The sequence below is a fragment of the Benincasa hispida genome, chromosome 4, assembly GCF_027475165.1.
Source record: "Benincasa hispida cultivar pf3 chromosome 4, pf3_genome.v1.1, whole genome shotgun sequence".
Taxonomy (NCBI): Eukaryota; Viridiplantae; Streptophyta; class Magnoliopsida; order Cucurbitales; family Cucurbitaceae; genus Benincasa; species Benincasa hispida.
In genome coordinates this window covers 1,715,919-1,737,480 of record NC_143481.1, presented here as the reverse complement: position 1 = coordinate 1,737,480, position 21,562 = coordinate 1,715,919, and the positions used below count along the sequence as shown (strand labels likewise).

The 21,562-nt window shown below is 35.5% G+C and overlaps 1 protein-coding gene across 1 annotated transcript; it reads right to left on the bottom strand.

Annotated features, from left to right (window-relative positions):
• Nucleotides 1-14,338: 14,338 nt before the first annotated feature.
• Nucleotides 14,339-17,785, bottom strand: LOC120076485 (zinc finger (CCCH-type) family protein / D111/G-patch domain-containing protein). The gene is made up of 4 exons (XM_039030329.2): nt 17,563-17,785; nt 17,080-17,394; nt 16,723-16,783; nt 14,339-15,677 (listed from the first exon to the last, which is right to left on the bottom strand). Exons 1-4 carry the CDS (start codon nt 17,686-17,688, stop codon nt 14,686-14,688), a joined length of 1,494 nt encoding a protein of 497 aa, XP_038886257.1. The 5' UTR covers nt 17,689-17,785; the 3' UTR covers nt 14,339-14,685.
• Nucleotides 17,786-21,562: the final 3,777 nt, after the last annotated feature.

The window sequence follows — 21,562 nt, the reverse complement described above, 5'->3', positions numbered from 1 at the left end:
CGGGCCAACTCTCGTGAGAGCGAGATTATCTTTAGAGCACGAGTAGAAATAGTGTAAACGCTTAACAACAAGAAATTGCTACCAGGCTCTTTATTATACTTGCATTGTTATTGTGTACCTCATCTTCATATCTATACAATGGAAGTTTTATTTCTACATTTGTTCACTCTCTTAATACGCATGGGTAGCTAAACTAGTCGAATGGGTTGAAAAGAACTAAGCTAACATGACCTAGGAAGTTCATTGCTTACGATTGTCTTGTTTTATACTGTGCAAAATACCCTTTAGAGCTACTCGAGAGAAAGTCTAAAGAAAGAACCTAATGTCTCGAGAGAGCTAGGTTAGAATCTGGACTCGAGAGAGCAAGATTAGACTTGCATAAAAAAGAGATAGAGACTTAGAGATAAGCTCTATATGTCAACTGGCATCGCATGCATCCTAAGAATAAGTATGATGATATGTGGTCGCATTGTTTGTGTATCATCACATAGACAAGAATTAGAGGCTTATGTGTAGGCCTTATAGACACCTTTGCACGTACATCACATGTGTTCTAGCATTAGAAGTTGTAGCATTCACACCGAGAGGTGGTTTACTGTTGTATGCATGTTGTATGATCGCAAGCATGAACGCATTCTAGGATGAGGTAATGGGTTACCAGACTTCCTTCAAATGGAGATTTTCAATCATGGTTTGAATCCTGCTTCGTAGACCGCTTCCAATGCGATAGCCGCTAGTATTCTGTTTGACAAAACATACGATGAGGCGAAGAATATCCTGGATCGTATCTCTAAGAACCATGAAGACTGGAGAGAGAGTGACTAGAGATTGAGACTTAAAAACTCTGACGCAAACAACAGTGGTATTGTTTCATTACAAAACCAAATGACCGCAATGATGAATTTGATCCAAGGAATGGTGATCAGCAGCCCAACACCGCAAGGTGGGCAAATCAACGCAATCAGTCAAAACACCGCAAGTTGTGCGACTTGCGGTGATGGGCATGCGATGGAAGATTGCTCGAAAAATCCACAATCTGTATACTTTGTAAAGAATAACCCCTTTTCAAACACCTATAACCCTGGGTGGAGAAACCACCCCAATTTTTCTTGGAAGAATCAACAACAAAATTTCCAACCTATGGCGCAAAAAGAAGGGCCACCAGGATTCTTCCCACGCAACAACGGTCAACCGAGCAATCAAGCAAGTAGCTCACAACAACCACTACAATCCTCTTATTTGGAGAGCCTATTGAAGCAATATATAGAGAAAAACGAAATTGTGCTTCAAAGTCAGGACACGTCCATCCGCAATCTCGAATTACAAATGGGCTAGATTGCGAGTGGGCAGAAAAATAAATCGCAAAGGGTGCTGCCAATTTCAACCGAACTTCCACGCAACTCGGGAGGGATTAGGTTAGAAGAAATGTTAGGTTGTGAAAATGTCAGGGGAAATCACTCTGAGTATCAACAAACAAGAGCTCAAATTTAATATAATTCATTCCATGAAATTTCTGAATGAAGAAGGCCTACATGATTCTGATGATGACTTGAATTTGATTAAAGAAGAAAAGTCTGATGAAGAGTATGAAGAAGAAGATGCCAGCACATCCGTTGCTGCCTGCAATGCGATCATAGAAAAAACAAACAAGGAAGAAGAAATGATCGCAAAGCAAGAAGTAAAGCCAACAGAAGAACGAAAAACAACGCAACCTTCCCTAGTAGAGCCACCAACACTTGAATTAAAGATCCTACCAACCCATTTGAAGTATGCATTTTTGGGGCAGAATGAGAAGCTGTCAGTGATCATTTTCTCTACGCTCAACAAAGATCAAGAGAATGCGTTGATGAGCATTCTCAAGAAACATATGCGAGCAATTGGCTAGACGCTAGCTGACATCAGAGAAGTTAGCCCTGCGTACTGCATACACCACATTCGTCTTGAAGACGACCACAAAGCAACAATTGAACATCAACGCAGACTTAACCCTACGATGAAGAAGGTCGTCAAGAAGAAGATTATCAAATGGCTAGATGCGGGCATAATCTATTCCATAGCAGATAGCACGTGGGTCAGCCCCATACAATGTGTGCTGAAGAAGGGCGGAATGATGGTAGTCCCAAATGAGAACAACGAATTAATACCGCAAAGGACCATCACTCGATGACGCATATGCATGGACTACCGCAAGTTGAATGCGGCCACAAAGAAAGATCATTTCCCTCTGCCATTCATCAATCAAATGCTAGACAGACTAGCAGGGAATGATTGTTACTGCTTCCTGGATGGGTATGTCGGATACAATCAAATCATGATAGCTCCTGAAGATCAAGACAAGACCATATTCACCTGCCCATATGGGATGTTTGCTTTTCGTCGCATGTCGTTTGGCCTCTGTAATGCGCTAAGCACGTTCCAAAGGTTCATAATGGCGATCTTTTCAGATTATCTTGAGGACTCTGTGGAAATATTTATGGATGACTTCTCCGTTTATGGGAACACTTATGAAGTCTGCTTAGCCAACTTGGAGAAGATTTTGAAAAGATGTGAAGAGACGAATTTGGTGCTCAATTAGGAATAGTGTCATTTCATGGTTAAGGAGGGCATAGAGTTGGGACATAAGGTCTTTCGGGATGGGTTGGAGGTGGACAAAGCAAAGATTGAAGCAATTGAAAAACTTCCACCTCCAACCAGCGTGAAGGCTGTGCGAAGCTTCTTGTGGCACGCCAGATTTTATAGACGATTCGTCAAGGACTTTTCTAAAATAGCACGATCACTGAGTGCATTGTTAGGGGTGGACAGAAAATTTGAGTTTGACAACAACTGCCTCAATGCATTCAGAGTTTTAAAAGATGCGCTGATTACCGCACCCGTCTTGATTGCGCCAGACTGGACATTGCCATTTGAAATCATGTACGACGCAAGTAGGTATGCAATGGGAGCAACTTTAGCGCAAAAGAGAAAAACAATTTTGCATCCCATTGCATATACGAGTAAAACTTTAAACCCTGCTTAAACAAATTATACCACTACAGAGAAAGAATTCTTGGCTGTGATTTTTGCATTGGAAAAATTTTGGGCATATCTGTTGGGAACCAAGGTACTCATCCACACCGATCACTCGACGATCAAATACTTAATGACAAAGAAGGACGTAAAACCAAGGTTAATCAGATGGGTTCTCCTCCTTGAAGAATTTGACATCGAAATAATTGACCGGAAGGGGACAGAGAATTAGGTTGCGGATCATTTGTCTAGAATGGAAAATCCTAAGGTTGACCGCAACGAGTCTAAGGTGAGTGCCGTATTCTCGGATGAGCAGCTATTCCATATAGAAGAATTGTCCTGGTATACGGACATCGTCAATTATTTGGTTTGCGAACAATTCCCTGAAGATTACACCTATCACCAATAGAAGAAGCTCAAGCACGAATGCAAATATTATTATTAGGATGAGCCAAATCTGTATAAAAGAGTTGCAGACCAGATTATTCAGTTATGCGTACCAAATGCTGCTCAACAACGCATATTGTCACAATGCCACGACTCACCATATGGTGGGTACTTTGGAGGGCAACGCACTGCAGCCAAAGTTTTGTAAAGTGGATTCTTTTGGCCTACATTATTTAAAGATGCGGCTGACTATACAATGAAATGTGATCGGTGCCAATGCACAGGCAACATTTCATGGAAAAACGGAATGCCAATGAACCCTATCTTGGAGCTGGAATTATTCGACATATGGGGGATTGATTTCATGGGGCCATTCCCTCATTCGAATGGTAAACACTATATTTTATTAGTCGTCAATGTCTCAAAGTGGGTAGAGGCAATAGCATGCACCGCAAGTGATGCGGCGGTAGTCTTCTAGTTCCTGAAGAAAAATATTTTCACTCGATTTGGCACTCCTCGTGCCATCATAAGTGATGAAGGATCTCACTTTGTTAATCACAATATCAAGAAGCTGCTGCGCAAGTACAATATCCTCCACAAGGTGGCCACTGCATACCATCCGCAAACGAATGGTCAGGCTGAAGTGTCCAATCGAGAAATTAAGCCGATACTTGAGAAGGTAGTAAGACCTTCACGAAAAGACTGGTCGATAAAGCTTGACGATGCGTTGTGGGCATACCGGACCGCATTTAAAACATCCATAGGTATGTCCCCATATGCATTGGTATTTGGTAAGGCGTGTCACTTGCCTCTGGAGCTAGAATATAAGGCACCGTGGGCGGTAAAGAAGTTGAATTTTGAGTTGAAGAAGGCAGGGGAAGCGCAAAAAATGCAACTGGTCGAGCTAGAAGAATGGAGGAACAACGTATATGAAAATGCGAAGATTTATAAAGAGCACACCAAGCGCTGGTACGATCAACGCATATGTGGTAAGAACCTCCAAGTTGGACAAAAGGTCTTGCTTTTCAATTCACGTCTACGACTCTTCCCGGGAAAGCTAAAGTCACTTTGGTCTGGACCGTTCGTAATTAGACAAGTATTGTCGCATGGCGCGGTTGAATTATTAAATGACGATGGAACCAACATATTCAAAGTCAATGGGCAGCGAGTAAAGGTATACCATGGAGAAGGCTGGCATCTTCAAGTAGACTCCGTGGAACTAAAGAACTTTGAATAAAGAAGAAAGTAGGTGGTCCCTGCATTATCAAATGATCACAATCTATTAGGGACGCAAGTTTTGGGAAACATCGATTCTTCAACTTTTCTCCATTATTTGGAATTTTTACTATATCTTTTCAATCCTGATCTATGTTTATGTTACTATCACTATCTTTATTTCAAAAAAAAAATGCGATAACGAGTTTTATTTTGTTTTAAAATAATTTGACCCTCTCTTTGTTTTTCTTGCAACAATCGAGGTGTTGGATTGTGGAGATATTATACAAAGAAGCACTTATCTTACTCCATCACCGCAACCCAAAGAAAAGAGATCGCCGCAAAGATGGATGCATCAATACATAATGCGGGCGACAACGCAAAATTTGGGGGTGTATTCTTCCTTATCTTTATTTTAAATTTTGCACTATCACATTGCATTTTAGTTTTCAAAGTTTTATCACTGCATCCTCTTTAATCACCGCAATCATTTGACATAGATAAATTTAGTGAGTTACCGCATTTTGTTCTTTGCCAAGTATGATTTCAATGATGAAAAATATGCTTTTATTTCTTTCGTATATATTAGAGTCAAATTAGTCTTAAGATAGTCTTTTCATAAAATATTTCTCGAAGTTAAGGGTTTGCTAGCTTTCTTTCAAACTCTCTTTACAATGCATTCTATGACCATCGCATGACTTGTTTTAATCTTTTGGCAATGAGAACATTGCCACATTTTAAATTTGGGGGTGAAGTATTTATTTTCGACCTTGCTATTTCAAAAAAAAAATTGAGAATAACAATTCCACTGTCAACGTAATGAGAAACCCATGTTGATAAGAGTTAAGTTGTGAAAGAAACTTACCCGTAGTTGGATATCCGCATGACACACGTAGGGGCAAGCCAAGACGAAAGTAAGTTACCAGAATCAACGCATAAATAAATGACCGCAACTCCACTACCAAATAGGTATGAGTTTAGTCTGAGAAAGAGTGCATTGCTCGTAGTTGGATGTCCGCATGACACACGTGGGGGCAAGCCAAAACAAAGGCAAGGCACTCGGATCAGTGCAAGGTCAGAAAAAAAATATCAATGAAGAAATTTTTTTGTGCAAGAATAAAATCATTTGACACCTCGGTAAAAAAATTTTCCTTTTTTGAAATAAATCATGCGATGTTTCGGAATTTAGTAAAGTCCTTTTGGAAGTTAAACTTGCAGTCTCAAGGTCTTAGAAATATTTTAAGAAGAGACTTGAATAAGACTTAAGGAAATTCTGGTATATAGGATTTGAATGAAGTATCCTTGAGAAGTCTAGGAAAAGAACTGTGTGGTTGACTTGCTAAAGGAATCTTTAGCTTATGTTGAGGACAAGCATTGTTTAAATTTAGGGATGTGATAACGGGCAAAAATGCACATTATCATAGTGCTAAGTTCTTAAACAATGTTAGATTGCGTTGATGAAATATGTTACTTTGCGTCCATTAAGCATCAGTTTCTTAATATTGCGGTCGCATTCGTCCAACACATTAGAACAATTGATTTTTATATTTTTGTGCAGAATATGTGTTAACGCAATTCAAAGATTGTGATCATAAGAATTCATTGGTCGAGCACAAATTCACCGCAAGGCTTTACGATGATCGTGCTCGCAAACATTTGCCCAAGAAGGATCGCCGCAACTTGGTCAGCGTAACATGGACGCGCATTTGGGTGAAAGGCCAATTAAGAGCGATGGGACAAAAAACTGATGACAGTCGAATCCAAATTAAGTTGACAGTCAATAACGGTCACAAAGTACATTCAGCTTTATTGGTGATAATTATTCAGCGCATCAGTCAGAAATTAAAGCTGTCCCATCTGCACAACTAGGAGAGAGAAGCTGCCTTTCACCATGGATGCTCTATAAATACCAAGGGCATTCTTCAGAGAAGGGGTTAAGCAGTTGATTAGTTCACCGTTTATTTCACGCCTCTATCTATAGTTTTCCTTTCCATTTTAAGGCAGAGCAAGAGAAGAGTGGTGGCGCCAGAGATCGTTCAGGGAAACTCGAGAGAGAACCTTGGGGCATAAGAGCAGAGAGCGGGCCGACTCTCGTGAGAGCGAGATTATCTTTAGAGCACGAGTAGAAACAGTGTAAACGTCTGGCAGCAAGAAATTGCTACCAGGCTTTTTATTATACTTGCATTGTTATTGTGTACCTCATCTTCATATCTATACAATGGAAGTTTTATTTCTACATTTGTTTACTCTCTTAATACGCATGGGTAGCTAAACTAGTCGAATGGGTTAGAAGAACTAAGCTAACATGACCTAGGAAGTTCATTGTTTGTGATTGTCTTATTTTATGCTGTGCAAAATACTCTTTAGAGCTACTCGAGAGAGAGTCTAAAGAAAGAACCTAATGTCTCGAGTGCACAATGCAATTCCATCAACGCATATCATCCATATTTCCACTTCATAAATACAAGCACCAGAGATGCATCTTCAGATGTTCGTAGAGTATTCTCTTTGTTCATTTGAGTTTTCATGCTATAATTTCTATATCAATTGCATAACAATTTGTTTTATATACGACTGTAATATATGATGCATTCATGATTGTGATTTGGAATAATCTTTTTTCCGTTACTCATGGAAATCTCGAATTCGATTTCCTTCAAGTTTGACTCTAAACCGTGGAAAGAGTCAAGTTCATAGTAACATACCCATGAGGAGCTTAGGAAGTGGAAGTGGTTGGTTGTGCCGAATCACTATAAAATTTTCGGTATTAATTTCTCTATCCCTCAACTATTTAATTTTGCAATTAATTTGTTCTCAAATGTTATTGCTTGAAATTATTTACAATTTTTTCCTTAAATTTAATTGCTCATATATGTTTATTTTGATTGGTAATTCTTAAATTTATATATCCTTTACCAATCTTTGTATTAAATTTAAAAATTGTACTTTATAGTGTGATGGTTAATTTCTTGTTTAATTCAAAATGAAATTATTTGTATAAATTTATTGTTTAAATTACTTGTTAGCAATAAGTTTGTTAATTTATTTAATTGGGCCCACACTAGTAAAGAGTTTTAATTAGTTTGATTAAACCCTATTCACCTTCTCTAGGGTTTCCATGCCGATCCTACAATTGGTATCAAAGAAAGGAGCTCTTCTACATGAATCATTGTTAAAATCTTGTTTTGATATTTAAAATAACTTATTTTGAAAAATTATTTGAAAGCTTAGTTGCTAGATTTATGACAACTTTAGATCATTGGGTTGATAGACCCTCATACTTTGATGGAAATAGAAATTATGATGTACCAAAAAATAAAGTGAAAACATTTATGCTTGCTATGAATTTTAACGTTTTGTATGTTTTGTGAGCATGGTTTGTCTAAATTGCAATTGATTAATGAGTTGCTTACTTTTAATGCCAAAGCTATTAATATCATATATTGTGCATTAGATTGAAAAATATGTGATACAATTTTGTATTTTGATTATGCATATGACATTTGGAACTTCCTTGATAATATGTATAGTATACAAAATTCTCCTTGTAGTACTAATGATTTATTTAATGTGAAGGAGAATTATAATTCTCAAAAGAAATTCAAAAAACACCTCAACCCAAAGAGAGTCAAAAGGTGAGAAGAGCAAAAAGGATGAGGTTATTTGTTATGAATGCAAAAAATCGGGTCATATAAGAACAGATTGTCCACTCCTCAAATCATATAAGAAATTGAAGAAGAAGACAATGAAGGCTACTTGGGATGATAGTAGTGAAAGTGAAAGTGGAAGTGATGATGATGAAGTGACACACTTTGGTCTCATGGCTCATAGTGACAAAAATGATGAACTTGATGATGAGGTAACTCTAGAACCTCCTTCTTATGATGAATTGTTTGAAGCTTTTGAAAGTATGCAAAATGACTTGGAAAAACTTAGCTCAACATATGTTGTGCTTAAGAAGAAATACAATAATTTGACTAGTGAAAAAACGTCTTTACTTGATGAAATTGTTTGCTTTAAAGAGAATAAGCATGCTGTGCAAATTGATGGAATAAATGTCTCTTGTGATAAGCATGTTTGTGATTGTGATGAGAAAAATACATTGCTTGATAAAGTTAGATTTCTTGAGCATGATAATTGTGAAAAGGATAATTTGATTAAATCACCTAAAGAAAAAGAATTAAATGTTTTGCAAGAACTTGATAAAGCTAAAGAGTCTATTAAAAAGTTGACAATAGGTGCTCAAAGATTGGACAAAATAATTGAAGCAAGTAAGTCTTTTAGTGATAAGAGAGGTTTAGGCTATATTGATGAATGTTCTACTCCTTCAAGTTCTAAAACTATATTTGTTAAAGAATCTTCTATTATGTCTATATGCCTAATGTCATGTCTAAAAATACTAAATCTAGTTTTGTGCCTAAATGTCATAATTTTGGTGTTGAAGGTCATATTAGACCTAAGTACTTTAAATTGAAGTATGGTCGCACTACTTCTTCAAGAAGAAACTTTTCTCAAAAAGCAAAGTTTTACAATGCTCCAAGAAAGAATTTCTCCAAGAAGAGTAAAGTACACAAATTTGTTGTTAGAGATAAATCCTTGCATAATCTTGTTTGTTTTTCTTGTCGCAAGTATGGATATAAAGCTTATTCTTGTTACTTGTCTAGTTACAATGCTTTTAATGCTAATGCAAAAATGAAATGGATTCCTAAGTTTGTAAATGCTAACACAATTGGACCCAAACAAGTGTGGGTACCAAATAATCATACTTGAATTTTTTGTTTGTAGGTTTGTTTGAAAGCCTCCAAGAAAAATAAGTGGTACTTGGATAGTGGTTGCTCAAGGCACATGACCGGAGACTGATCCAAGTTTATTTTTTTATCCAAAAAGGATGGAGACATCGTAACTTTTGGTGACAACAAGAAAGTTAAAATTATTGGCAAGGGTAATATAGGTATTGAATCTTCTATTTTGATTGAATCTATGCTTTTAGTTGAGGTTTAAAGCATAATTTACTTAGTATTAGTCAATTGTGCGATAAAGGATTAAGAATTGTGTTTGATAAAAAGAATTGCATGATTGAAAATGCTTGTAATAGAAAAGTCATGTTTGTTGGAAATAGGAATGAAAATATGTATACCCTTGATTTGAATGATTGTCTTATTATTGATAGATATTTTTCCATGTTGCATAATTATTCTTGGTTATGTTGATATCATGCTTATATTTGTATTTGCTAATGTTGTTTTGCTTTTATTTGATATCATTACTTGTTTTTCAACAATTGGTGTTTATGTTATAATATTTGATATTTTGTATCTCAATTGTTTGAATTTTACACGATTGATTTCATCTCCTTAGTTTTTATTGACATATTTCTATTAGAAGGAGATTGCTTGATTTCAGGAGGAGTTATACACTTTTATATATGAACTTCATGTTGGATTAAAAATAATTCCTATATTAGTTTATAGATGTGTACCTCTCTTGTTCTTATTGTTTATCCTTTTAGGGGGAGTTATTGTATTTCCAGTAGAACTATGTCTTGAAAATTTATTTGATATTTCTATCCTCAAATTGAATTATGTGCTAATGTCTTTTTGTCCTTTATTAAGGGAGAGTGTTCAATTGATTTCAAGAGGGGGAGAAGTTTGTGAAATTAGTCTTAAATAGGATTAGCCTAAATTTGGTTGATTCTTTATGATGCCTCTAGAATTTACAGTGTTGTTGTTTGTTATATTTCTTTTAGAAGGCATATAGATAGGAGAACAAATGAAAGTTACGTGACCATGTTTTACAAAGAACTTTCTTGTTATTGTTTATTTTTCTTAATTATCATTTTTTGATTCATTTCAAAAGGGGGAGAGGTAATAAGAAAAATAAAAGCATGTTGTTGTTGAATATATTCTGTGTTCAAGTGAATTGAAATTATATGTGTGTTAATTATGCATCAAGAACATATTTCATATCACACAACTATTTGGATTTCATTTTTCTTCACTTTATTTGTCATCATAGAAAAAGGGAGATTGTTGGCCTTTTGGGCCCTTAACCTCAAATTAATTAATTAATATTTTGATGATAACAAACATACTTTTATTTATTGACAATTGGAGTGTTTTGAATCATTTATTGCGTAGAGCTTGGAACAACGATTCTAAAGCAATTTGAATTGCCTAAATCGAAGCTCAAACGAAGAAGATATAGGCGAAACAAGCTTAATGGAAGAATTTCAAAGGGATGACATGATATATTTTTGTCATCAAAGTGGACCAATCAAAAAGTGCCACTTTGAGCATGGAGGAATAACATATTGTGGCTTTTGATTTTTGGATTAATTTTAAAATGAAAAATAATTTAAAAAGAAATGAATTTAATATTATTTTATGTTTGTGTCTAACGGCTAGCTGGATACATGATGAACTTTTACTTTTTGTTGGGCTTTAAAAGAAAATAATTTTAAAAAATATATACTATTATATTATATTATGTTTGTGTCTAATTGCTAGTTGGTTTTATTGGAATTGGTGTCATAATTCTCCCGGAGTCTCGTTGTTTGCAATTATACACATTATTTTATGAATAAAATAATTGTTATTTCATTCTGACATTTACTCATATCCAATAAAGAAAGCTCCATGGTTATCTTATGTAAACTTAAGCATGTATATGTGATATACAAGTGGATATGCCTTAAGTGATAACTTAAATAGCTCTGTAATATAAGGATTAAAGTGGGATACTTGATCCTAGTGACACTACGGATACGACCCACTTTGTAGAGGTTTACAAGTATTGTAAACTAATACAGATGGTAGATCTTGACCATTCATGTGGAGACAGAGCGGAGGTGTCCTATACAATTAAGACCGGACCACGAGATGACTAGACTCTGTATATAACGCCGTTGATAATAGAGACTTACATCTCACCTAAACGACCATAGGTGATACATCCTCAATCCTGAGTGTTTTGGGAACTCCTGTCTTTGAGGGCGGTCCTTTGATTAGTATGGGTGAGAGTGGTTACAACTCAACATGCCTACCTTTTTGGGGACTTGTCTGATTTGGGAGTTGGGAACTCAATACAGAAGATGGAATTCACTCCTTTCCTGAAGCAGGGGTAAGTAGATAGATTGCTCCCTTAAGGGCTGATTCTGGGGCTTAAACATAGTGGCCACAACTTCTCTTTGGAAGAGAGGACTTAGTCATAGTAGAACTATGACTTATATTCATTAGAGATATCAGTGGTACTTAAGGAGTTAGATGTAACTACAAGGGCATAATAGATGTAACTATAAGGGCATAATGGTTATTGGCCTAGTTGTACTTACGAGCGATCTGTGAAGGGTTGTCGCACTATTGATTTGTTAAGATGGACACATAATATATATGTAGTAAGGAGAGTTTAGTTGTCGGTCTTTAGTGGAGTGTCTGATAGTTAACAGATGGTGGATCCCGTGACTAAAGAGTTTAGTCAATTATTCACATACCGTTGGAGCTTTGAGCTTACAGGTCCATAAGGTCTCTTTGGTAGCTCAATGGATTCAAGCTGAAGATCAGTTCTTGGTGTTGATTTGAATTGTTCAAATTGACAAGAGGTAATTCAATTATATATATTATGATCGGTGTGCTGTATGAGATATATCTAGTGGAGGGTTAATGTAAATGAGATTTACATTAAGTGCCATGGAATAGAAAAAGAGCTATGGTTTATATGTTTCATTAGATGAAATATTAAAACAATAGGTTATAAATATATTATGGTAAGTTAGTTATCATTTATATTTATAATAATATTAATTATTGGATAATTATCTCTTTTTCTCTAATAACCAATTGAGTGGGAGGTTATTGGTGGTTTCATGGTAACCTTGAGATAAAAGGAAAAATGTTTTCCTAATTTTGGTAAGTTGATGATTTAAGATTTCCAATCTCAGAAATTACTCACGGAATAGTTGTCAAGTAAATCAGATTTACTAAACGACAACTTGGAGTTAACTAAACAATCGTGGAGTGTTCTTATACGGTAGACACTCAGCTAGACGATGAGTTAAACGATCGCATAACTTTTACTAAACGATTGGGCATCGACCTATACGATAGGTTGTTTCATCTCCCACTTACTCAATCGTTTACACGATTGTTCTTCCTCCGGTTTTCTACCTCTAATCAAGTCCACACAGAGCCCACCCTCTGGACTCTCACCCGAGGATACCGAGGTAATCTTCCTTGTGGAGTCATACTCAACTCGACATAATCGAGGTTCTGTGGAGGCCGTTTGCGGTGACTGGTGTTCGTGACCTTGGCGATCACTTAGTTCGAGTTCGTTGTGATCATGCAGTATAGTGGTTGTGTTGGACGAACGTTCGTGTGTTGCTATGTTACTGTGATCGAGCGTTCGTGATCAAGGAACTTGAAGATGAGTCTTCAAAGGTTTGTTAATTCCTTCCCTTGATCATGTAGTTTAGCATGTTGTAATTTCTGTATTATGCATAACAGTGTTTCCGTTTGTGATTGTAATTGTTGTTGTTCATATACGATTGAAATTTGGAAAGATCCTTCCGCTGCTCATGGAAATCCTCATGTCTAATTTCCTTCAATTGGTATCAGAGCCAGGTTGTTCTGATATTCCAAATTTCAACTCGGTTTTGAACTTCTTTTACAGTCATGATGGGCTTTTCTGCATTTTTGTTTAATTGTTAAATGCTTTTGTGAATGGAGTTGATGGATGTTTACAGGTTTAATTGTCTTTGTTTAAAGTTTTCTTTAAATTACAAAGTGTTAATTTGTAAGGGTTCCTGTGTTTTTGGGCATAATTAACATGCTATCGAGTATGTAATTCAAAGAGTTTGAGTTAATTGAGTCGTTCGTGATGAAGTTTCGAAGCATGGAGATGCGATTCTCAACAAGCCTGTGTTTAATTGAATGATTTGATTATCTCTTAGCTTCAAATTTTAATTGAAATAATATATATATATATATACTTTCAAAATTCCTTGATAGGGGTCTTTTTAAATGTAAAAAAATATTTATATTTTATAACAAAAAGTTTCAAAAATACTTTGTAGTTTTAGAGCTTTTTACTATAAAATGTAAAAATTTTTGAAATTTTTCTATTTATAAGAATTTTCCAAAAAATTATTTATTAACCAATATATCTTCTATTACATATTTTCTTAAATTATTCAAGTATTTATTTTACTCTTATAAAACACAAATTATTCAAGTATTTATTTTATTCCTATAAAATACGTAGTATTCAATTAGTTTATCTAATATATAAATGATATCATACATATCTTTTGGTTATTATACATTGCCAATTTTCATCTTATTAGAATAAATTTTCCATCCTAGTTGAGAAAAGAACTCTTCAAAATACCTTCTGAAACAAATTTCAAAGGTAAAGATATATATATATAGTTTTTCAAAATCTAGACAATCTGAGACTTATTCCGAAGTTGTGCATCCTAGTTTTATAAGTGAATAGCAGCCCATCTATTGAATTAATTCAAATAAAATTGACTAAATTAAGGATGAGTGAGACAAAGATGGAATATGGTTAGATTGGTTGTCTTAAAAACACATTATATATCTAGAGATAAAATATGAGTTACATTACGAATTTAATCCGAGCATTTCAACTTTTAGTTTTGTGGATATTAAAAGAAATCTAAATTCAACAAAAGAAACAAAAGGCCCAAACTATAATAAGCTATACGGTAGAAAAATGAACCATAATCAGCCTGACACCTATATCATGATTTAGAATTAAATTATCAGAAAAACAAAATAGGTCGTTGTCCCTGTTTATATGAATCCATTCCATGGATTATACCTGCCAAAATACAATCTAACAACATTGTGATATTCCCACAAAAATCACATTAGATGGGGGAGGGTTGAAAATCTTATAGTTTGAGCCCCGGATGAAAATACACCAACGGCAAGCCATCATGGAATACAAGTTGAGTCGCACAATTCACTTCGATAATTCACTGTGGAGTTTGGTTTCAGAAGAATGAAATGAAACTTCTACAGGTGGAGCTATCATTATACAATAACATCAAGTCAGACTCTAAAACTTCAGCCATCTTTTTTCCTTTTCTCTACTGGTAACTGCATTTGATGCAGACGCATGAGCTGCCTCGACCTCGGCCAGAGCTTTCCGGGTCTCATTCAGCTTTCTTAAGGCAGCCTCATAAACAACCTTCTCTTTCTTATTTCTGTTCACCATTTCTTCAAGCTTCTCTATTCGTATTCGCAAGTCTTTCACCTCATCATCAAACGCAATTAGGGTTCGCCTATCCACCTTCTTCCCATCTGCTGAACCTTTATCTTTCTGTTTCTTCACGGATCCACCATTCAGTGCTCCATTATGCATTGCAAGGTGGTTATTGATAAGATTAAAGACATCAGGTCTCGACTCTTCTTCCTCTTTAGCTGCCCGTGTCGCTGCAGCGAACTTCTTCTCACGCTTCCTCTTACCGCCTCTACTTCGTTTCTTACCATTATTCTCGTCATTAGTATTATTCTCCTTTTGTGACTCTAGAGCATGATCAAGAGATTGCTTTGCTGGAAGAACTTTGACGGGAATAGGATTTAGCATCCCCTGCCCAGATGCACCCAAACCCATTCCTTCGCAGTAGCCCATATTAGCCATCATCTTGGAAGCAATTCCTCGGGTATGGTTCTCCCATTTAGCAAATATGGTGGTCTCTGTCTGGATGCCCCTCTGCTGAGTAGAGCTTTCAAGAAATCCCAAACCCTGCAAATCATCCTCTTCATAATCACTTGAGTCAGACTGCTCCAAGCTGGAATCACTTTCCTCTTCATCATTAATTTGAGCATACTCCGATAATGTTATGTCCTCCGGTCCAAGCTTTTGAGAGGATCCATCACCTTTAAAAACAACTTGTGCAACTTGAAGCGCATCATCCCAAGATTCAAGTTCAGCATGCCTCCAAATGTCATTCTTAGATGAGAGAGCCCAGATACTGGATCCTGCCAGTGACTGATTCCAAATTGTTGGCACGTATCTCCTAAGAGAGGTTAAAGGGATATCAACTCCTGCACACGAAGAACCCTCTCAGCTTATTGAGTAACAGCATAGGCATGAAAACCTAGTCTTAGAAAAGAAGAAATAAATGTAAAAAATATATCCTCCTCAAACACTAAATTGCTTGACGAGCTTAATAGAGAATAGCAGCATAGCTATTGACTTTTATGATGTACAGAAGGAAAAAGAATATAATTGAGAATAGCAGCATGGCTATTGTCTTTTGTTTTCCATAGAAGGAAAAAGAGCATTCTCAGAAAAGGTGAACAGAAAACTGGGGTAAGGTTCAATTAAATAAAATGGAAACATTAAAGAAAGGTGAAAGAAATTCATGACCATGGCATTATTGGAACGGAGGTAAAATGCAACGTGTATTTTCCAAAAATGTTGAAGGGTAAGACTATCTTGTGTTACATGAAGTAGTCATAGAGTGTATCGTGCAAGGAATTTACACATAGTGACAGCTGAATTGAAGGGGAGTTTCCGAAACCTACCTATGCATAAAATGGGCAATTCAATTTTCAAAGATATAAGAATGATAGAGATATCTATGACAGTTTCTCTTTGCTCTCTCTCTTAGGTGAAATAGCTAGTTCACAGTTCACAGTTTTTCTTCAGTGTAGTCTCCATTCTCTTTAGTTTTAGGATTGTTGATGGGTATCTAGTCCCCCAATACCTCTTGTATTCTTCTTTTAATAGAAAAAAACTGTTTGTGATCAAGGGGTATAAGAAATAATTAATCATCGAAGATCTAAGATTTACTCCCATTCTTCTATTAGGAATGAAAACGATTAAAGATTCATTAACAAGAAAAGCGAACACCAGAATTTTTCTTTTTTTCCATACTTGACTCTTACGAAGGAAAACATTTTTAGTCCTGGACTGAAACAGGAACTTCATCATTCGTTCTGCAGGTTCCTATATTAAATAGAGTTAATAATCCATCCTAGCATCTCAAGATAGTATTGCTGGTGGGAACAACCACTGAAACAAGAGGAAGGCTTTACTTAATGAGTTGTTGGATCTACATGGTCGACGTGAAAGAATATGACATACCATGCGATAAGCGGCAGTTAGTGCCAAATCGACATCTTTGCTGTAAGAAGAACTTGCATATCTGCACTTTGGTGGTGTTATGTAGCATTAGTATCATGATGTGAGAAAAACCATAGAGATTGCTCAAAAGTTTAGGGGAATCAAAACCCAAGTCACTGTTAACATTTGATAATACTCATCTAGTAAGTTGGCAGCAAACTGATCCTCGGCACTATTAAAGGGAAGAAGCTAGTCGAATTCCCTCAAAAGATCAAAGACAACCACAACCATATAGAAGCGTACATAAAACCCAACGCAAATAACTAATAATACTAACAGTTTCGGAAAATACGACATATAGCGTCCCAGAATGCTTACCAACATATTTTCAGTTGTAGGAGTGAGGAAAGAAACTTTCGCAGAATTAGAACCATCCAATCCAACAATTTCACCGTCATACCAACGACCATCAGTGTGCCGGAATCTGCATTTCGATCCAACAACGAAACTCTGATCCTCAGGAGGTTCAGGTTCGACATCCGTATGATCAAAAGGCTCCACCTTAACATCTTCCGCTGCTTTACTATCACGACCACGCAACACCGAATCTGCTTCTCGTAATAACCTAGAACGTTTAAGGTGAAGCAGCCCTTCTTCAGCATCTTTAATTGCTTGGACAAGTTCCTCATGAACCTTGACATGAAACAGATTATATTCAGAAAAATCAACCGAAGAGAGGTCTCTAAAACTTCTAAAATCAGATAATTGAATTCAATAAGAAGCAAAAACTCGGTTCACGCATTTCTCTCATGAATGTTCTTCAAAGCCAAAAGGAAATTCATTTGGGAGAAAAGGATGTACCTCGAGAAGCTCGGGATTGGAGGCGTCGGAGGCTAGGGCATCCTGTAAGGCGGCGAGAGACTCTCTCTGCTCATGCAATTGAACCTCCAGCTGGTGCTCTAGAGCTCTCTCTTCGTCGCTCGCCATCGCCCACTATCGCGAGATTGTATGATCTTCTCTGTGTGGGAGAAAGAGATGAAGAAAGCGGCATTATTGGAACAAGAAAATCGCACTGCCATGGATCGAACCAGCGCTCATTTCATTGCGCTGAATCAAAATCGATTCTGGATTATGTTGGGCCGAAAGTGTAACATCAGGATTCAGGCCCAATGTACCATTAATTTTTTTTTTTAATTCACAATGGAAAACAAAAATAAAAGGATAGCACTTCTGAGGGCTAATAATTAAATGTATAATGACAATTTTAAAAGATTGTAAATATAGCCAACAAGAGCGTAGCTCAACTGGTATAATGTTTATACTATTAATTTATCGGTGATAGACTTTGTAACGATCGACTCTCTAACACTTATTGGAGGGATGTTACTATATGCATGCATAACTGGAAAATGGGTCTTTTGTAAATTTAAGGAAAATAAACAAAACCTTTTTTTATTAAATAAAGCTCTAAAGAATCAAAGCATAAAGTTACTGTTCGGGATATCCCCTAATTCTAGTTTAAAATAAATTAAATAAATAATGGAACAGGACAGTCAAAGAATTTTAAATGTCTGCCTCCTAAACCAAAACATAGAAATTTGAGAAAAACATATGTGGGAGTGATGTCAAGTCCCAAAGGCTTGCTCACGAATTCTTTTTGTCATTCGTCATTCTATCCTTCCTTTTTTCATAACCTGTAGAGAAAATGACGAGTATAAAAATACCTAGTGAGTGGCCCACTACTAGGCCCACTAGGTGTTCATGTTAACCTTCCTATCGAGACAAAGATGTACATCACGTATCATAGGCATAAGCATAAGGGGCGAACCCAAAAGGCTCTAATACCAATTGTAGAGATGAAAGTCCTAATTGCAATGGATATTACAAAACCAAACTCATTATTAATTTGGAATTTTTGAAATACCCATATACTCGGTAATTCAAAAATAATACAGAGACATAATTAAACCAAAATTAGCATATTTTAAATTTAGAACCTAAGTTAAGCATGCTTAAAGAGAATAACTATACAGAGAAAAAGGATAGGAATTTATTTACCTTTGTAGTACTCGAAAAAGAACAATACTCCATTTTGATTTCACGAAATCTACACAACCACAAGTGCTACCGCCCTATTCTCTAGAAATTTTTGAAGGCTTTGGTTTATGAGAACCAATTGAATTGGGAAAGGATAAGGTAAAAAATAATGAGAAAAAAATCATAACTTTTCTATGAAAAAACTTCTACTCTATGATAAAAAAAGCAGTGCTTTTGATCAACAAAGAGAGTAAAAGAGAGCAACGTAGGATACACCACGTTTTAGATAACTCCTTCTACGTGAAAATTATCTGATTAATTAATTATATTAATTATATTAACAATTAATTAAATTTAATTCAACTAATGATTTCATTTAAATCATATTAAATGAAACATTTCTCACATAACTTATAGTTTTAATTAAATTAAACAATTGTTTATTTCTTCAATTAAATAATTACTATATAAAATATAAAATATTTAATTTTTTCTACATTTGAATCATATTCATGTTGGGTTTTATGTCCTAAAACTCGCAGTTTATAAAACGATAAACATTTTCTATAATCAATATACTTATTATTGATTTCATGAATTGTATGAAAGTCTAAATCCAATAAACTAAGACCCATGACTATTATATGAGTACTTGAACTTTATGTGCAGACATAAGAGTGGATCAGGTTCGAGTAAATAGTCAAAATGATCTATGGTACATGAATAAGGTTGGGTACCTTATTCTAGTAACACCATTGGATGCGACCTACTCTGTAGTTGTTACAAAAAGTTGTAAAGTGCTACATATGATGTGATCCTAATTCATACATGTTATGACATGAGGAGTGGGGGCATCCTATTCAATGAGTTTGCATGATATCAGGACCAAGAAATAAGTCACTCTTACTTTATAAGGCTGTTTACTGTATAAGACTAACTATTTCACCTAGATGACCTAGGTAACTCGATCTTAATCCTGAGCTAACTATGAACTCCTGTTTATTCGAGATTGCCCTTAGATTTTTATAAGTGAGGATTGGCTCAACAGTGCCGGCTCAATAAGACTCCTATTTCAGGGGTAAGACTAGATAGATAGTTGGGGATATAGGGTGCAAGACGAAGTTCATGCCTACCCGATTTAGGGATAGGAGAAAATTTGTTCTCTCGAGTACTAAATTCAGGTCTTGAACAAGGGGCCACACCCCCTCACTGGGTTGAGAGAGTTTGGTTTAGTAATTGGATAACAAACCACTTGTTCATTAGAGGATTAGTAAGGATTTGAGGAATAAGACGTAATCTCGGGGATAAAACAGATATTTGACCCAGTTGTTATTACGAACAACCTGTGAAAGGTCGACTTGCTGATTATGGTTAAATCATGTGAACATAATATATCTATAGTGAGGGGAGTGCAACTATGGGCTTTAGTGGAGTGACCCATTAGTTAACGAATGAGGATTAATGAGTTTAGCGAATTAATCTCGGATCGTTGGAGCCCATGATCTGTAGGTCCTCGAGGTCCCCCTACTAACTTGTAACGGACTAGCTCTAGAATAGCGTGATAAGTTAATTTGAAACATTCAAATTAGAATTAAAGGAATTAGTAATTACATCAGATATAATTACGTGTTTAATTTGAGAATTAAACGGAATACGAGAATCTATATATTTAAATATGATTTAAATATATAAAGATAGATATGTGTGAAAATTAATTTAATATTTGATATTAAATTAATTAAGTTTTATTTAATAATTAATTTATGAAATTAATTAATTTTTTCAGTTTTAAAATAAAATAGATTTTATAAAATCATTTTTGATTTTATGATGAAATTGAAAATTTAGAAAAAGCAAAACACAAAATGGAAGAAGTAAAATTTTCATTATCCTCTTTCAAGTAGCTCACACAAATAGCATTCTCTTTACCTTGTCTTCTCCAAGCATGAGTTGCAACTCATGCAACTCTCTCCTTTGCATATTGATCTACAATATAATGAAGAGATTGGAGTGAAAATCGGGCATGCAATCTATAGAGAATTTTAGAGAAAATTGGGGTTGAAGAAAGGATTCTTCAACAAGATTACTGCAGTGAGTGTTTCTCCTTCATCCCTTGATTCAAGCTTGTTATGAGTCCCACAACTTAATCTAGAGCCCAAGAGAATAGTGGGGAAGATCTTGAGATGGTCTGCAATAAGATTTGGAGTAGATAGCAGCTGGAGAAGGAGTTTTGAAGAAGTTTTACAAGAGGTAAGTCTTGAAACTCACTTGTTTTCTGCAAGAGCATGCATTATATTTTGCCAAAATTAGTGAATTTGAGTGCTTAGATGATCCTTGTGCTTCCGCTATTGCTCATACAATCCTATAATTCAATTGTATTTCTCTCATGACCTATAGTTTTAACGTGCATCAAATACACATGAATTTTAATCTATAGTTTTAATATGAATCCAATTCACATTAAATTAATATTTAAACTCTTTCAAATATTTAATTCTCCCATAAATATAAACTATAGATTATAATGCATCATTATACATTATATAATTTCCCTAAGTGAATTTGAATATTTCAAACTCAATTCAAGACATAGTTACTTCAATTCCCTTTATGAACTAGGAAGGGGACCTCATGGACCTCCAACGATATGAATTAATTGACTAAACTCATTAACCAAATTAATCAATATTCGTTAACTGTGAGTACACTCCACTAAAGACCCACAACTGCACTCTTCTCACTACTGATATATTTATGTGTCTGCAGATATAAACCAATGACAACAAGTTAGTCCTTCACGAGTGTTAGTAACATCAACTAGGTC

Excerpts from the sequence above, each read along its gene's own strand:
- LOC120076485 (XM_039030329.2), bottom strand. The coding sequence starts at position 17,688 with ATGGCGAGCGACGAAGAGAGAGCTCTAGAGCACCAGCTGGAGGTTCAA. Across the intron at positions 17,395-17,562 it reads CCAATCCCGAGCTTCTCGAG|GTTCATGAGGAACTTGTCCA; the intron begins GTACATCCTTTT and ends TTTCATGTCAAG. Across the intron at positions 15,678-16,722 it reads TAACTGCCGCTTATCGCATG|GAGTTGATATCCCTTTAACC; the intron begins GTATGTCATATT and ends CTTCGTGTGCAG.